General features: G+C 41.2%; 1 protein-coding gene across 9 annotated transcripts in view; it reads left to right on the top strand.

Moving 5' to 3' along the window:
- The window catches only part of LOC139967938 (probable JmjC domain-containing histone demethylation protein 2C), a 128051-nt gene that overhangs the window by 110318 nt on the left and 3033 nt on the right, over nt 1-14700 (top strand). For all 9 annotated transcript variants that reach the window (XM_071972163.1, XM_071972165.1, XM_071972164.1 and 6 more), the window contains 10 exons: nt 2512-4374; nt 5460-5541; nt 6049-6459; nt 7424-7675; nt 9002-9120; nt 10170-10886; nt 11300-11471; nt 12228-12449; nt 13013-13147; nt 14053-14192. In XM_071972163.1, the coding sequence (XP_071828264.1) occupies nt 2512-4374; nt 5460-5541; nt 6049-6459; nt 7424-7675; nt 9002-9120; nt 10170-10886; nt 11300-11471; nt 12228-12449; nt 13013-13147; nt 14053-14192 (4113 nt within the window). The remainder of the gene's footprint in view (nt 1-2511; nt 4375-5459; nt 5542-6048; nt 6460-7423; nt 7676-9001; nt 9121-10169; nt 10887-11299; nt 11472-12227; nt 12450-13012; nt 13148-14052; nt 14193-14700) is intronic.

Genomic DNA, 14700 nt, shown 5'->3' on the forward strand with positions numbered 1-14700 from the left:
TTTGTGTTCAGTGGTATTTCCTTTGGTGATGACAACGGTGAGGTTTGGTAACCAATTTTATTTAATTACCCAAAAAAAAAAACCCAAAACAGTCATAAAATGTTTATGGCAGTATTATCTTTCCAATATCAAATGTAGGCATATTCAAGGTTGTGGTAAAAAGTGAGGACAGCAAAATGTAAAGGGAAGGGATAAGAAAGTGTGTGTGTGTGTGGGGGGGGGGGATTGTGCAAGGAAGTTGGGATGTTGCCATTTGACAGAAGTGAAGCATGTATTCACATATATCAATCTTATGTCACCTCTCTTATATATCTATTGAATATGAACCACGTAAACAAAATGCAAATGTTGTTTTTTGGCACCCTAAAATGCTGGTTTATCCAACCATGTAAAATAGCCTTCTTGATTTGATGCCAATACCATCTCTTCTTCTCGCTGTTACCTTGGAATGTTAGTGTTAAAGGGATTCAGCATTGTCCGGCAACAATAAGCTCAACCGGCATTGGATGTAATACATGTTTGGTTTCTTTATATGATTATGCTTATTTTATATAAATGTAGATCAAAGTTATGTTGATGTTGGGTCCAATTTCAAGGCTGATTAGGAGGAAGTAGGATGACAAATATCTGGAACAATCTGTTTGTAATTTCCCAGTAAACTTTTCACCTTCCTTTAGGTTGTTGACAAAAGTATTCAGAGGAAACTGTTATTTATGAATTAACCATGCATGAAGTACATACATTCAGAGATGATTATGCCTTACAAAAACTGCAGTTTTTTTTAAAAAAACAGATGTAGACTCTTAACAACATTATAAGCATACAAGTTATTAATCCTTCATGGTTGAGCAAGAGTTCATGTCAAATATGTACATTCCAAGTCCAGTTTACATATTTTTCGAGTACTGTACTTCCGTTGTCAAGTCACTCTTGGAGACAACACAATAAACTCCCCCCATATTGAATGAAAGAATCCGAGGAGCTTGTAACCTGATAACTGTCACGTAAAACATAACGTGAACTCTGACCTCAAGCTCTCCAGACAGGTTCTTGAGTGTTGCAGTAAAAGCTAACTGTGTAACAGTGTACTGTTATATCTAAACAGCTGACTGATTATGTATAAATGACAGACAAGCTGAACGTACGTACGGACCCATGGAATATTTTGACTGCTGTGTTCAGCCAGGAGTAACAATATCGCTAGCCTACACTATAGATATGTGAACTTTTGTTGGAAAGGCGTGATGATATATTTGAGGAACAAGCTGTGGGCATATTTCCACGGACGAATTTCATGGATAACTAGTTTGTGATTTACTCTAATCAAAGTGCAGTCATGCCTGATGGGTGAAACATGACATAAGGCTAGGCCTAACTGTGTTAGTCCTTTGTGTCGACTTAAAAAAAAATATTTGTAACGAGCATGTTTGTGTAAGACACGCACAACATAGGCCAATGCTAGGCTACTGTTTAATACATAATGAGTGTCCTAGATTATGGCCTGTAGCCTAGGCCTGTAGCCTTTAGCATAGACTAGGCTATCCTATTGACTATCAAGAAAACCAACCTGGGCAAGGTCCTAGCCTAGAGCCTGTATGACATAAAATCGCGCAGATACAGAGACAGGATAGGCTTGCAAAGGTAATATGGAGGCTGCTGCACCTTAACAGCTGGTAAACGTTTTTTTCTTAAATGAAAGAGGACACCCTTAGGACAGGTATCAGCCCACATGCCACAATGTTCAAAGCAATGTTATTTTATTTTGTTGACAACTATTTCTGAGTCAAGGGCGATCTGAGACCTTTTAGGAATTTCAGGTAAAAAGGTCAATTAAGGTCATAGCCTCATAATAGCAATGTTGCTTGTAAGTATGGATTAGTCTAGTGAATCATTTGTGGTGTATATAGCAATGAAGGTCAAAGGTTATCCCTTGTTCGGTGTTGGCCATTACTTTTCATTCCACAGAAATAAACTTTTGTTATTTTCCAGATCAGGGTGAACTTTGAAGCTTCTCATAGAGGGGTTGGGGGGGGGAGGTTTGGGGGATTGGATGGAGGAATGTAAAGGAAGATTTACTGGATGTAGAAGGGCACTGTTGGATTTTGCCATTCGAGCCCTTTGTTACTAAGAGAAATACTACTGTGCCTCTCAAATGACCATAACAATAGTATGCATTGTTGAATACTGTCTCTAAGATCATGTCATTGCTTTAACTTGAGTGCTTAGTCCATTTACAGGTGTTAAGAGGTCACTTTGTACAATGATTTACTTATTTGATCTAAGTCCTAGATGTTGAAAGCAATTCTGTTGTACAAGTTGGTGATAACTTAATTGTTTTTACATCCAATCCCCAAACTAAATGGGGAGTGGACTTGTGACCCAATCCTAGGAATAATTGCTGCCCTTGATAATGAGTTATATAGTTAGTAAGGTAAAATAATAACTTGAAATTGAAAGTAAAAGCATTCGGCACTGATTACGCTCTAATGACCTTGTTTGTTTGATTTGCAGTATCCCAGCTCTGGCATTGTGTCTGAAAGGGAAAGGTTACAGAAGCTTGCAAGCTCCATTGACGTCAAAAATGATGATCACCTATACAAGCATGTCATGAGCCAGTTAAAGCCTAAATACATTGGTCTGTCCTCGGCCGAGAAGAAATCTGAAAAGATTTTGATCGGGGACAGTATTGGGTCTGCAATAAAGTCCCACAGTAGCCAGGGTTTCCAGGTATTCCAGCCTTACAAGTCAGGATCTGGTTCGAACAAGCCATCATCAGGTCTGAAGTATGAGGAAGCCCGACCCGGTGTCCCTGTCAGGACAGAGCATAACAGACTGAAGTCTGCTCCCGCGTACATGTTACCGTTTCAGCCAAAGACGCATTTGGAAGGATATGTACCCTTTGGACACACAGTATCGTCTAGTAAGAAGCATGAGGACAAAGGTGACAATGGCCTGCTGGGACACCGTGGTTCCTCTCACTCCCCACATGGTATCAGTCATGAGGACAAGAAAGGTATCCCCAATCCACCCCCTCTCATAAAGAATGAACCGGGTCTCGGAAGCCATGACTACAGGGACGGCCACACAATTCATGAGATGGGTGCTAAAAGTTTGTGGGAAAAACAAATTGTGGAGAGTCTCAAGGCGCAGCAAGGCCTCCTCCCTGTTAAGTCAGAGGGGCCCTATTCAGTGCCAGTCATTGTTCGTAGAAGTGAAAGTGGACACCACCCTCACATGCAGCACATTGACTCGTCTCCATTGAAGGTTGCATCACCTCAGCAGTTGTCTCGTGCTGCTCTCCAGACAATGGAAGTCAAGTCTATGAGCACAGCGTCGTCCAGTCGTGCAACTCTCTCTCAGAGTTCCCCCGGTGTTAACATAAGTACTAGTGTAGTTTCCCAGTCATCCATTTTGATGAATGCACTTAGACCCTCAGAGCATCACCACCACCACCACCATCATCATCATCGTAAAGTTGACAAACAGTCCTATGAACCCAAGGACCTGAGTCTGGGTACCAAGAGGAAGTCCCCAAATCAACCGATGGCAGTGAAAAAGCGAGTGAAAGAAGCGGCGGTTATGGGCGTGGCCACGAGTGATAAAGACTTCAGAAAGGCTGGTGCTGTTACATCATTTTCAGAGCATTGCCAGTCATACCAACCCAAGGAACAATCTTCACTAGTATCTGGCGGGGGCGTTACTCATGCCAAAGTCAGTGAAAATGTGGAACTTAAAATAGAAAAGGTGGATCAGTTGAAGAGAGTGCCACCCGATCCGGGTTCTGTCCAGAGACTTACGGGTCTGCCAAATTTATTTGCCAAAAATGGGTCGTTGTCGGACAGCGAACGCTCTCGATCCGTGTCTCCTAGGAGCATGAGCGACTCCTCCGACAGTCGGAAAACAGCGTCGCCGAACAGGACGGCTACGGGTCATGTCAAGTGTAAGAAAGCTTGGCTTCAGAGACTCTCGGAGAGTACAGATTCCCCTCCTCCACCAGAGGAGAAGAAGGATTTCAAGTCAGGAACGGCGGCGAAATCTTTGCCAAACGGACACATACATTCCCCTAACGCTACTAGCACTGTTACAGAGAAATCTACAGTCACCTTATCAGACATTCAGAAAAGCATTCCAGAACGAGTCTACGATTTTGACAGTATGTCAACTTGTTCAGACAGTTCATCAGCCTCTGGTGGCAGCAAACCTCGTCAGAGGCGGAGTAGGGAGAACAAGAAAAGCCGAAAGAGGACAGCTAGCCCTCTGGTGGTGAATCCTTCATGCATCATCGATACATCGCATCATCCTCTGGTAAACGGTCTAAATCTTGGACTCGAAACTAAGGTGAAAGTGGATGGAATGGGAGACCATAAGCAGGTCGTAAGTGAACACTTTTAATGCACGTACTTGTCCAAAGTAGGTGGAAGGGGGTGGGCGGAGGGCAGGGGTTGTATTGTTGCTTATAAATATCATTAGAAAAAACTTGGGATCTTGGAAGTTCTATATTTTATGCTTTTGGAATTGATGTCGGACAATGCTTGTTACGCAAACCAGTTACTCACAAATGTGGAAGGAAAAGGTTATTTTCAAGGATAACCTCAAAATGGTAATTAGTTCTATTAATAGTTTACTTGTTTTACACTTTAACCCTTAGTTATGAGAAAGGAACACAGCAGTGAGCAGATTGCTTTTGTTTCAAATAGCCAATGCAATAAATTCCTGAGAAGTGTTATTTAACTGCTTAGGATGTAGTGTAGGTTGGCAAATAGTCTATTGAACTTGTCCTTTAGCCCGGACATTCTTATATGTAGTCATCCCTGCATCCTGCTGTGAGCCTAGAACTAGGTCAGTTTCAACTTGGGTTGTTGTTAAAGTGTGTCTTTGGTTGCATGACAGTATTACCTTTTCTATCACAATGGAAAAGAATGTGTTTGTGTGTGTAAATTTGTGGGGGAAGGGGAAGGGGAGGGGGAGGGGACTGGAACCAACCTGGAATTGTTTAGATATCTTGAGAAAGTTGGCAAATATTTTCCCGACCCCTGGTGAGCATTAAAAAAAGGTCGGATTTCTCACCAGATTCAACAAATTTCATTGTTGAATCACCCTCCCCCTCAGTTGATTTTCTCATTGCGGTTGTAGTTTGCAGCTAAAATGTCATTCAGACCATCAAATCTTTTAACATATGTGAGTGCTGAGACATGTCTTGTCCTCTGTGCCCCTATTTGGCAGCAGTTTGAATCCCAAATTTCTGTCTGTTTGACTGGTTTCTACATGAAGAACCTTCTACTTTTCCTGGCGGTGTTGTCTTACACTTCGTCCGTTTTTGCATTTTACTCATGGCGTAGTCACACATCTATTAGTCCTGCTCTGCCTCCACACAACAAGTTATGAGTCATTTAACCACTGCTACTACTCTCTCGAGGTTCAAATTTCACTTTCTCTCGTATCTCTGTTTGGTCTTACAGACAGCGTCATTGATTGATCTTATGACGGAGGCTCCTAAGAAGAGGATCGTTACCAGAGCACACAAAGAGAAAGACAGAGAAGGTAAATATCCGATACCTCTCACGGAAAAAACAAACCTTAGTCTTCAGGCACTGTGTCATTGTTTAAGACAGCTGAAGGAACTGAACAGATTGACCTCATGGTCTCTCTTCTCCACCGTATTTAATGAGTGTGCTGATGATATCTGGGTGACTCTGCCAAGTTTGGCGAAGATGGGAGCAATTGTGTTAACATTGGAAAAGAACAATTTGATGTAATCTGAGATGATTCCTTTCAGTGATACTTTAATAAACATGAATATTGTTACAGTCTGAACATATAAAGAGAACTTTCTAGTAACATAATATCTGGGATAATTTCTGAGAGACAGACATTTTGCCGGAATCACCTTCTCTTTATGTGAGACGAAATCGATGTAGAGATAAATGCAGAGACTACCTCACCATCACAAACATGTTTGTTCATTATGATTCATGCCGCTTCATTATTTCGTACGAATTCAGTTCAGTCAGCACGTTAAAATTTGTTTTTTTTTTATCATTATTCCAGCTTTCAATTTGGAGAGGTCTCTATCCAAGCCTGCCATCTCCAAGTTGAAGAAGACCGGCGAAGCTTTCCTCCAGGACGGGCCGTGTACCAACATCACGCCGAACCTGATGAAGTGCAGGGAGTGTCGAATGAAGGGGAACAAACAGTCCAAGCTGAACATCTTCTGTCGATTCTACGCCTTCCGGAGGCTCCGGTACAGCCAAAAGGGCAACCTCACCATCGCCGGGTTCTCCGAACTGGACCAGTACGAGAAGGAGGACCTGGGCCCCTGGTTACCGACTCGCATCGAGGAGGACGACCCCAACACGGACTTGGAAGTTTCCAAATATATCATGTTGATGACAGCAGATAAGTTTTGTGAACTAGTGCTGCAAGAAAAAGATGCCAAGGGTGCTTTGACATGTACTGATGGTAATATTTCTGTTCTGGGCATTTTGTTTATCCTTCTTCCCCCCCCACCACCCTCCTGTTTTTTTTTGATTATTGTTATTATCTCCCTGTTATCGTTCAGGTTTATCACCGGTACATTGATGCCCCGTCTTTTTATTTGCTTGCTGTTGTTGTTATCTCTCTTTGTTTGCTGTATGAATGTGTTTATGAATTATATTGCATAGCAACCGTGTCATCCGTCTTCCAGCGTTTACATTGAGCTTTTATCCAGATTGGGAATTCCAGGTTGACTCTTCTTCAGCTGTTGTTTGATCATCGTCAGAGTTGATGTGATAGCTTGTCTTGCAAAGCAAGAACTATCGTAGAAGCCATAGCACGGATCCATTTTTTCATGGCCTTTGCAGACGCTTTCTTGGCAGATCTTATTATTTTAGAAAATTCTTTCTTAAAGCAAGAAATGTGCCTTCCAGACATTCTGCATTTTTGCATAATGTGTGAAGACTTGTTATGGTTATTTAACCTCTTTATAGTCAATTATTACATTAAAACCCATTTATGTTAGGATATCTGTGGGCATTGCTACATGAACTATGTTAACATGTAGGAATAACCTACTTTGCCCTGACATACTCCCTATCCGGTGATCTAGGGCTGCTGCCCCAAAGTACTAAAGAAATGGCCGAGGGCAATTTTGTACATGCATAAATTATCTAAGTATCTCAACAAACTAATTGGCTAACTTTTCATGATGATTGTATCAATGCCAATAGGTAAATTTCACAACTAATGGTCACAAAATAATGAATTGAACAGAATACTTGCACCATTAACCAAATTTCAGATTTGTGATATAAAACAGAAGTGTATTAGGGATGTGTGTATCTGAACAAATATCTCGGATAACAAGCCCTCCTTCCGTGTTTGACCTCTCTAAATTTCTATGCTTTTCTTGCTACTCTTCCCCCCCCCCCTCCCCACATTGCAGGGAAAATGGCCTGGAAACGTCCGGTGTCTGGTGTCCGTGAAATGTGCGACACGTGCGACACGACGCTGTTCAACATTCATTGGACGTGTCCGAAATGCGGTTTCGTGGTCTGCCCGGATTGCTTCAAGGCAAAGACAGGCAACTCGACTCGTAGCATGAAGGCGAAGAGCCCGGAGGTCTGGCTGAAATGTATCAAAGATCAACAACATTTACCAGAGAATCTCATGTTGACCCAAATCATTCCTGGCTCAGGTAACTGAACATTTCTTAAGGTAGTTTTCGCTCTCGTTCCTGTTTCTAAGAATTCTCGACACACAGTGAAGTATGTGCTCTACTCGAGACTGGATTCTATCTTTTTTGTGTCCGTTCGAGCTTGGCATATTAGGCTCCGGATCGTTTCGTGTGTGTTGTGGTCATTCATCTCGTCACAAACAGGAAAGAACCCTTTTGTTGAGTTAGTTACACACTTTGAAATGACTGCAATTCAAGGTGCATTAATGAAACTGAAAACTCTCTGTGACTCTTCACCTCTTCCCTTTGTAGCAGCACTCTTGTAGATGGCCTTATGGAAAGCTTTCTTCCTGAAATTGTTCTCTTTATTTGTCAGTGTTTGGCAAAAGAGGCTGAAGGACTTTCACTCTCAAATCAAGTCTTTAAATCCCTATATATATGTATATATATATATAATTGAAATTGTAGTGAGTTGGAAAATCCAGAACAGTGAAAAACTTCCAGCCTCCACCAGGATTCGAACCCAGGCCTCCTGCTTTATATGCGGACACCCTAATATATATATATTTGTTTGTTTATGATTTTTTTTCTACCTCGGATAGTTTTGAGTTAAAAAGTAGGAGATGCAGCTATATAATGGTGTATATGTAGAGAGAGTGGGAAACAATGTTAATGTGGGGTTGGAAAGTAGATCTTATGCATTCCTAGTTCTTTGCATAATTTCATGATTCCTGGAGCCATTTGGGTGGGACTTGAGTTAGAACATGACTTTCTGTAATAAGTTTTCTTTATTTTTCAAGTATCACACCACCACATTGTTGAGAGAGAATATAATGGGGTAAGGTGGTGGGTTAGTCAGGGGGTGGGGGGGGGTTAGTCATATGTAAGGTCTTGCCTAATAACATCATAGCTGGTGCAATTTTAGTGGACTTGAACAGCACATTAGTTCCAGATATCTTGGCATTTCTTCAACAAAAAGGACAATTTTTTTTTTTTCCGGCTTTGTGGTTATAGGTCTGTTTAAGTAGATCACAAGCTTGTTCTGGCAAAGAAATGTTTTGTTTTGATTGGGATTGAAACGAGTGACCTCAGGGTTGATTACATGCCATGAGCTATTAAGCCCTTTGGTTTGTTGGGATTCCTGTACAGCCATATCTTTGTGCTGCTGTGTGCCAGTCAGTACCTTGCATACTGTGTAAGCAGGGATCACGCCCCCCCCCTCCCCCTTTTCATTTGATATAACCATAGAGCAGCAGTGAAGGGATTTCAAGACAAATTCCACCTCTTTACATATACCTGAATGAACCCTGACTGGGAGTTTTATTTATTTATTCTGTTATCACGCAGCTCTTTGGGATATATGTACCCTGGTTCATGAGATCAGGAGAAGATGGAATTTACCTTCCACATGTCCCTGCTCTCGTCCGAAGTCATCACCCCCTGGAGATGCTGAATCCACGAAAGGAGTAAGTATCTACTTCAAAGGTGAAATGAATTCAATTAATGCATGGAGTGTAAATAGATATTTATTTATTTATTTATTCTGGCAACTCTGAAACAAGTGCGGGCAAAACTGGCGTGGGTTATGTTCTGACACTTTCAGCGAGTGGATGTCAGAGTAGATGGTAGTATCTCAATTTTTATTAAATCATCGGTTCAGTCACCTTGTAGGACTAGTCTGTGTTCCTTCGCAATTAATTTTTGATTAACATATGACCATTTCCCTCAAGCCATTTGTCGCATTACCTCTAGCGTCATACAAAAGTACATACCAACACAGATACCAGCCAAAACTAGTTTAAGGTTCATTTAAAAAATGTTCATGCGTGTAGTGAGATAAGGTCTTGGATAATAATCAGTAGGTGACTGCAAATGTCACCTCTACGCCTCACTGGTTGCAAAACGACGGTCTCAAATTTTGCAAGCAAAATAATCCCAGCTGCATCTTTGCATAAAAAATACACTTCAGCATTTAATAGCTCTGACAACGTTACGGATGGTTTGAAGCAAAATCTATCTCGGATGTCGTCTACCTCAATGAGTCAAAATCATGGAAGGCTGATGTACTTCAATGAAACTTGAGATGCTGTTAAAACTTAGATTACCATGTAAGCAATAGGGATAGAAACCATCAATGTCTGGTGGCTGTCCTTGATGCAGAGATAGACTGTTTGATCCAAATTCTTGCTTGTGTATGGATTCGGTGGTGCAGTTGGTTAATTAGTAATCATGCAAGGGCTGTTAGCCTCTGTACCACAGATGCTGTCCTTGAATTTGCATATCCTCTTCTGCTACAAAAGATGTAATAACTCAAATTAAATAATAATAAATGGAATGATTACAAAACAGATAAAGCAGTCTTTCAATTTAAAAACAACAAAACAATATGTGAAAGATTAATGTCATTTGTGTCAGTGTAATCAAAACCACCGAGTGAAACTAAATTTTATGATGCAAGATTAATCTAAAGCACAATGTTTAATGAACTTGCCCCTGCAATTTATCCCTGCTGCAGAATGATGTGAAAACGGAAGTCCAGCCAGAGCAGAATGCAGTCAGCAGCACCATGGTGAGCACCACTGGAAACACCATAACTGCCACTTCCAGCAGTACCTCTGCCTTGGATTTCTTAGCGGACGTGGCTACCTCGAGATCTAACGACGCGAAATGTGACTTTGAAGCTCCTCATCCTCCTCCGTCTCAGAACGGAGAGACGCAAGTAGACTCGAGTTCAAATGTTAAGACAGCAGCAGATACCACCACGGAAATGACCTGTGACCCCACAACGAACTCCCCCACGGGACAGAACTGTTCCACTCTCAGAGAACTTCTCACCAAGACGGCCAGTAAGATGGGTACCCCCGGGGGACCTGTGGACGGTAGTTCTTTCTTATCGGCGTTACTCCCCAAAAAGGAGAACAGTGTCAAGAGCAAACACAGGACTATGACGAGTACCTTTGAGGACATCATAGCCACGGTGGTTGAGCAGCATATAGCGGAACCTCGCATCAAACCGGATCGAAGCCTTCAGAAACCCTCCAGAGGGCCGTTTAATATGTTTAAGTCTCCTCCAGCCATCCAGACGGGATCCAAGAATACCCTAACAGAGTCTAGTTTTCTCTACCCGGACGTCCCTCACTCGTGGCTCTGCGATGGCAAACTCCTTCGACTTCACGAACCCTCTAACAAAGGCAACTTCAAGATCTTCCAAGAGCAGTGGGGCAAAGGAGTGGTAAGTTGCAGCAGCGTGCTTTGTGAGAAATCAGTATCGAATTGCATACTCTTAACCAAAATATGGGATATTTAGTGTCTATTAGCCTTGTTTTGTTGCGTTGGTCATAAGAAAGAAGAAAGGGTTTTATATGTTTCCCATATTTCATAAAGTGTGTACAGATGAACATTGCTTGAAAGAATTGAATGGTATACGAAGAGGAGTTAGATGCCATGTCTGGTCGGTTTGATTACAAAGTTTTCTTTCATGCAAAACTTTTGTGCTATAAAAATGTGCGTGGCGTGGTGAGGTAGGAGTAGCAGAATGGCTGCTACAAAGAGACGAATGACTTACTTCACGTGCTTAAAATATTCAGTTATTCCCATCAGTGTTATAACTTAACAATTGGTTATTGTTCTCTTGTTTATTATCAGCCTGTGTTGGTTAGTAACGTACAAAAACAACTCAAATCCAGCCTCTGGAATCCGCGGTATTTCAGCAAGCAGTTTGGTAACATAGAGAACGATCTTGTGGACTGCAGAAAGGGAACGGTCATACAGGGCGCGCCGATGAAAGACTTTTGGGATGGATTCGAAGATTTGACAAGTAAGTTCAACTCCCCTATCATAGAAGACATACCAGCTAACAGGAGAGTATTGTTTTATGTATGAATCTGAGCATTGGTAGAATAAATCTACCCAAATTCTGTTTCGCTATCTCCAAAATAGGTCGTGATATATTACCGTAGTTTGGCAAATGAATTACAAAAGTGAATTCTGGGTTTATTTCTTCCACTTCAGAGCAGGCAAGGTCTCTTTTGACATATCATAGCTTTGAATTTCAGAGTCAAAAGAAGAGAAAGTTTTCATCTAAGTTTCCCCCCTAGTAAGTAAACTTGGCTTGAAAGCAACGATGTTATTGCATACTTAATTGGTTTGTGTTGGCAATGACATGCAGTGATGTTCCATAGGGACCCTTCAGCAGACAGTTTGCTTTTAACATTGGCCAATTGCCAAACAAACAATGTTTTCTTAAGAATCTGAGGGGGAAGCATATCTTGATATCGATTCAACATGATTGTGAACATTCCATTTTTCTGTTTCAAGGAAAAGCTGAAAGTTATTGCTCTTATCTACTGATATAGCATTATGTCAGTCATGAAGTTATTGAACTTGGCAACATTTATTAGATCATTCATTTTTCATCCATTATTAAAGTGATGCCCTCTTTTAATGATCATTGTAAGTGTTCCTGGTAGCCAGTGCCAAACAAAAATTTCCAAAAAAAAAAAATTTAAACAATCATAGGCCAGTAAAATGGTAAAATGTTGTTAAATTTATGCATTTCCTTCTGATTTACCAGATCGACTAGAGACCAAACAAGGCCAGTCGATGATCCTCAAGCTCAAGGATTGGCCCCCAGCGGAGGACTTCAGTGAAATCCTACCGGAGCACTTTGAGGACCTGATGGGTAATCTACCTCTCCCAGAGTACACCAGACGAGATGGGGTACTCAACCTATCGTCACGTCTACCAGACTTCTTTGTCAAACCAGACCTTGGACCAAAGATGTACAATGCGTATGGTGAGTTCCACCGCTGCTGGGAGGTTATCTCACCCAGGGGTGCTAGAGAGAAAAGAATCACACTCTGTGATATTAGAACATTACGTCGAGTATCTTAGAAGACTGCCTTCCATGCGAATGTTTTGTAAAATGTTTTGTAAAGTGTAAAATGTGGCATCTCCAAGACAGTTGTGAAGAACATGTAAGAAATGAGACAATTTGATGGTTTCTAAGAACTGTTCTGGTGACGATTAAAACTTATTAATGAGGTGTTGGAACTGAGTATTAAAAAACCACAAGGACTTGAAGGGATCATAGATGTTTTGCAAGGCGTAACAGTAAGCTTAGCATATGAAATTCAAATAGAATTTGTCTTTTCTTTTTATGAAGAAAGTAAAGGTAATTGTTGATCTGACCAGCAGACTTTTGTGTTATTTCAGTATGAATGAATAGTCAGTTATTTCAGTATGAAAGAACAGTCACCATCAATCCAAACCATCTTCTATTTGAGATGTATTCTTTGGGCGTTCAGTTATTCTAATTCGTTCCATGTCATTTCCCCCCCCCTTTTTTAAACGAAACAGGTCTTGCGAGATACCCCTGTGCAGGCACTACGAATCTCCATCTGGACATCTCGGATGCCGTCAATGTCATGGTCCACGTCGGTATCCCCCATGGAGGTCAGAAGGAGGATGACAAGGCTGAAGCTCTGATCAGCGGTACGTAGTCTCATGACTGCCCCACCAAGTATTAGACCAGTATTAGACCAAGTATTAGACCAGAGAACGTGGTGGCCAATTGGCTAAGGCGTCGGACTCGTGATCCAAGGATTGCTGGTTCGATTCCTGCCTAGTTCATTATGTTGTGTCCTTGGGCAAGATGCTTTATCTCACTTGCCTCTCTCCACCCAGGGGTTAAATGGGTACCTGTGAGGTAACTTGTCATTGGGCGCAGTATATAACTGCTGCGGTCTGGAGGGATCGTCTCTGGGACAGGTTGTCATTGACCAGGGGTAATATAACGTCTGTAAAGCGCTTTGAGACCTATCGCTGGTATACAGCACTATATAAAAAGCAAATATTTTTATTATTATTAAGAGCTTCTGTTTGCTTTGGTTTGTTGTTTCCATTTGCTTGATTGGTCAATTTTCATTTCAAGTAATGATACAGAAACCAATATTATGATTCTTCCCATTGTCCTTTTTACATGTCATCAATGTTATTTGGTGTATTTCCTTGTTAATAAAAGACTATAAGCTCTCTTTTAGAAGACAAAGTTTGCCAGGATTCTGTATTCGTCGTTGCTAAACTGTGTGAGCCTTTCGTGTCATGCTTCAAAGCACTTGTACTGACAGTATGAGTAGATCCTGTTTCTGTCAGTTAGTTAAAGGTTCGGAACTGTTCATACTGTGTGTACAAGTGCTTTGAAGCATGATATGGGAGGAGAGTATAGAGTGGTAATAACATTACATAATTATCCCAATCAGTGGGAGGAGCCCTTATTACCCTTGTGAATATTCAACATTAAATAGAAGACAAAACCCCAAAAGACAGGACAAAATTTGACATAATTTCGGTAAACTCTGTGATCTCAATTAAACCCTGCTGTGCCTCTCTTTTCTCAGAAGCCGTAGAAGCTGTCCAGCAACGCTGTAAGGACGAACAGACCCGTCAAAGACTGATAGAAGACAAAGAAACACCTGGAGCGTTATGGCACATCTTCAGAGCTAGGGATGCCCCCAGAATACGTAGCTTCTTGAATAAGGTGAGGAATAATACAGCTTATTAAGTTATGGCACATCTTCAGAGCTAGGGATGCCCCCAGAATACGTAGCTTCTTAAATAAGGTGAGGAATAATACAGCTTATTAAGTTATGGCACATCTTCAGAGCTAGGGATGCGCCCAGAATACGTAGCTTCTTGAATAAGGTGAGGAATAATACAGCTTATTAAGTTATTATGAGTTTTTGTTTTTGACTGAAAGGAATGTTATTTTCAGTCAATGTGTTGCCCAATGCACCAGAATTAATGCAATCAATTTCAAATAAACCAGTAATAGGTTAACCTGTACAAGGGATATTTGGTCTTAAAAACTTAAAACTTTGCAACCCTTCATGCTCACACAGTATATCTGATCAACTTTTGACCAGTTTTACTATTAGCAGGGTGTTAAAAAATGGGGGGGGGTGGGGCATTAGAAAGTAATGTAATTTAACAGGTAGAAATTCCATCATGTAAGGAATATTACAATTTGTTGCAATTTTGAGTGTGAG

Source organism: Apostichopus japonicus, chromosome 5 (assembly GCF_037975245.1).
Source record: "Apostichopus japonicus isolate 1M-3 chromosome 5, ASM3797524v1, whole genome shotgun sequence".
NCBI lineage: Eukaryota > Metazoa > Echinodermata > Holothuroidea > Aspidochirotida > Stichopodidae > Apostichopus > Apostichopus japonicus.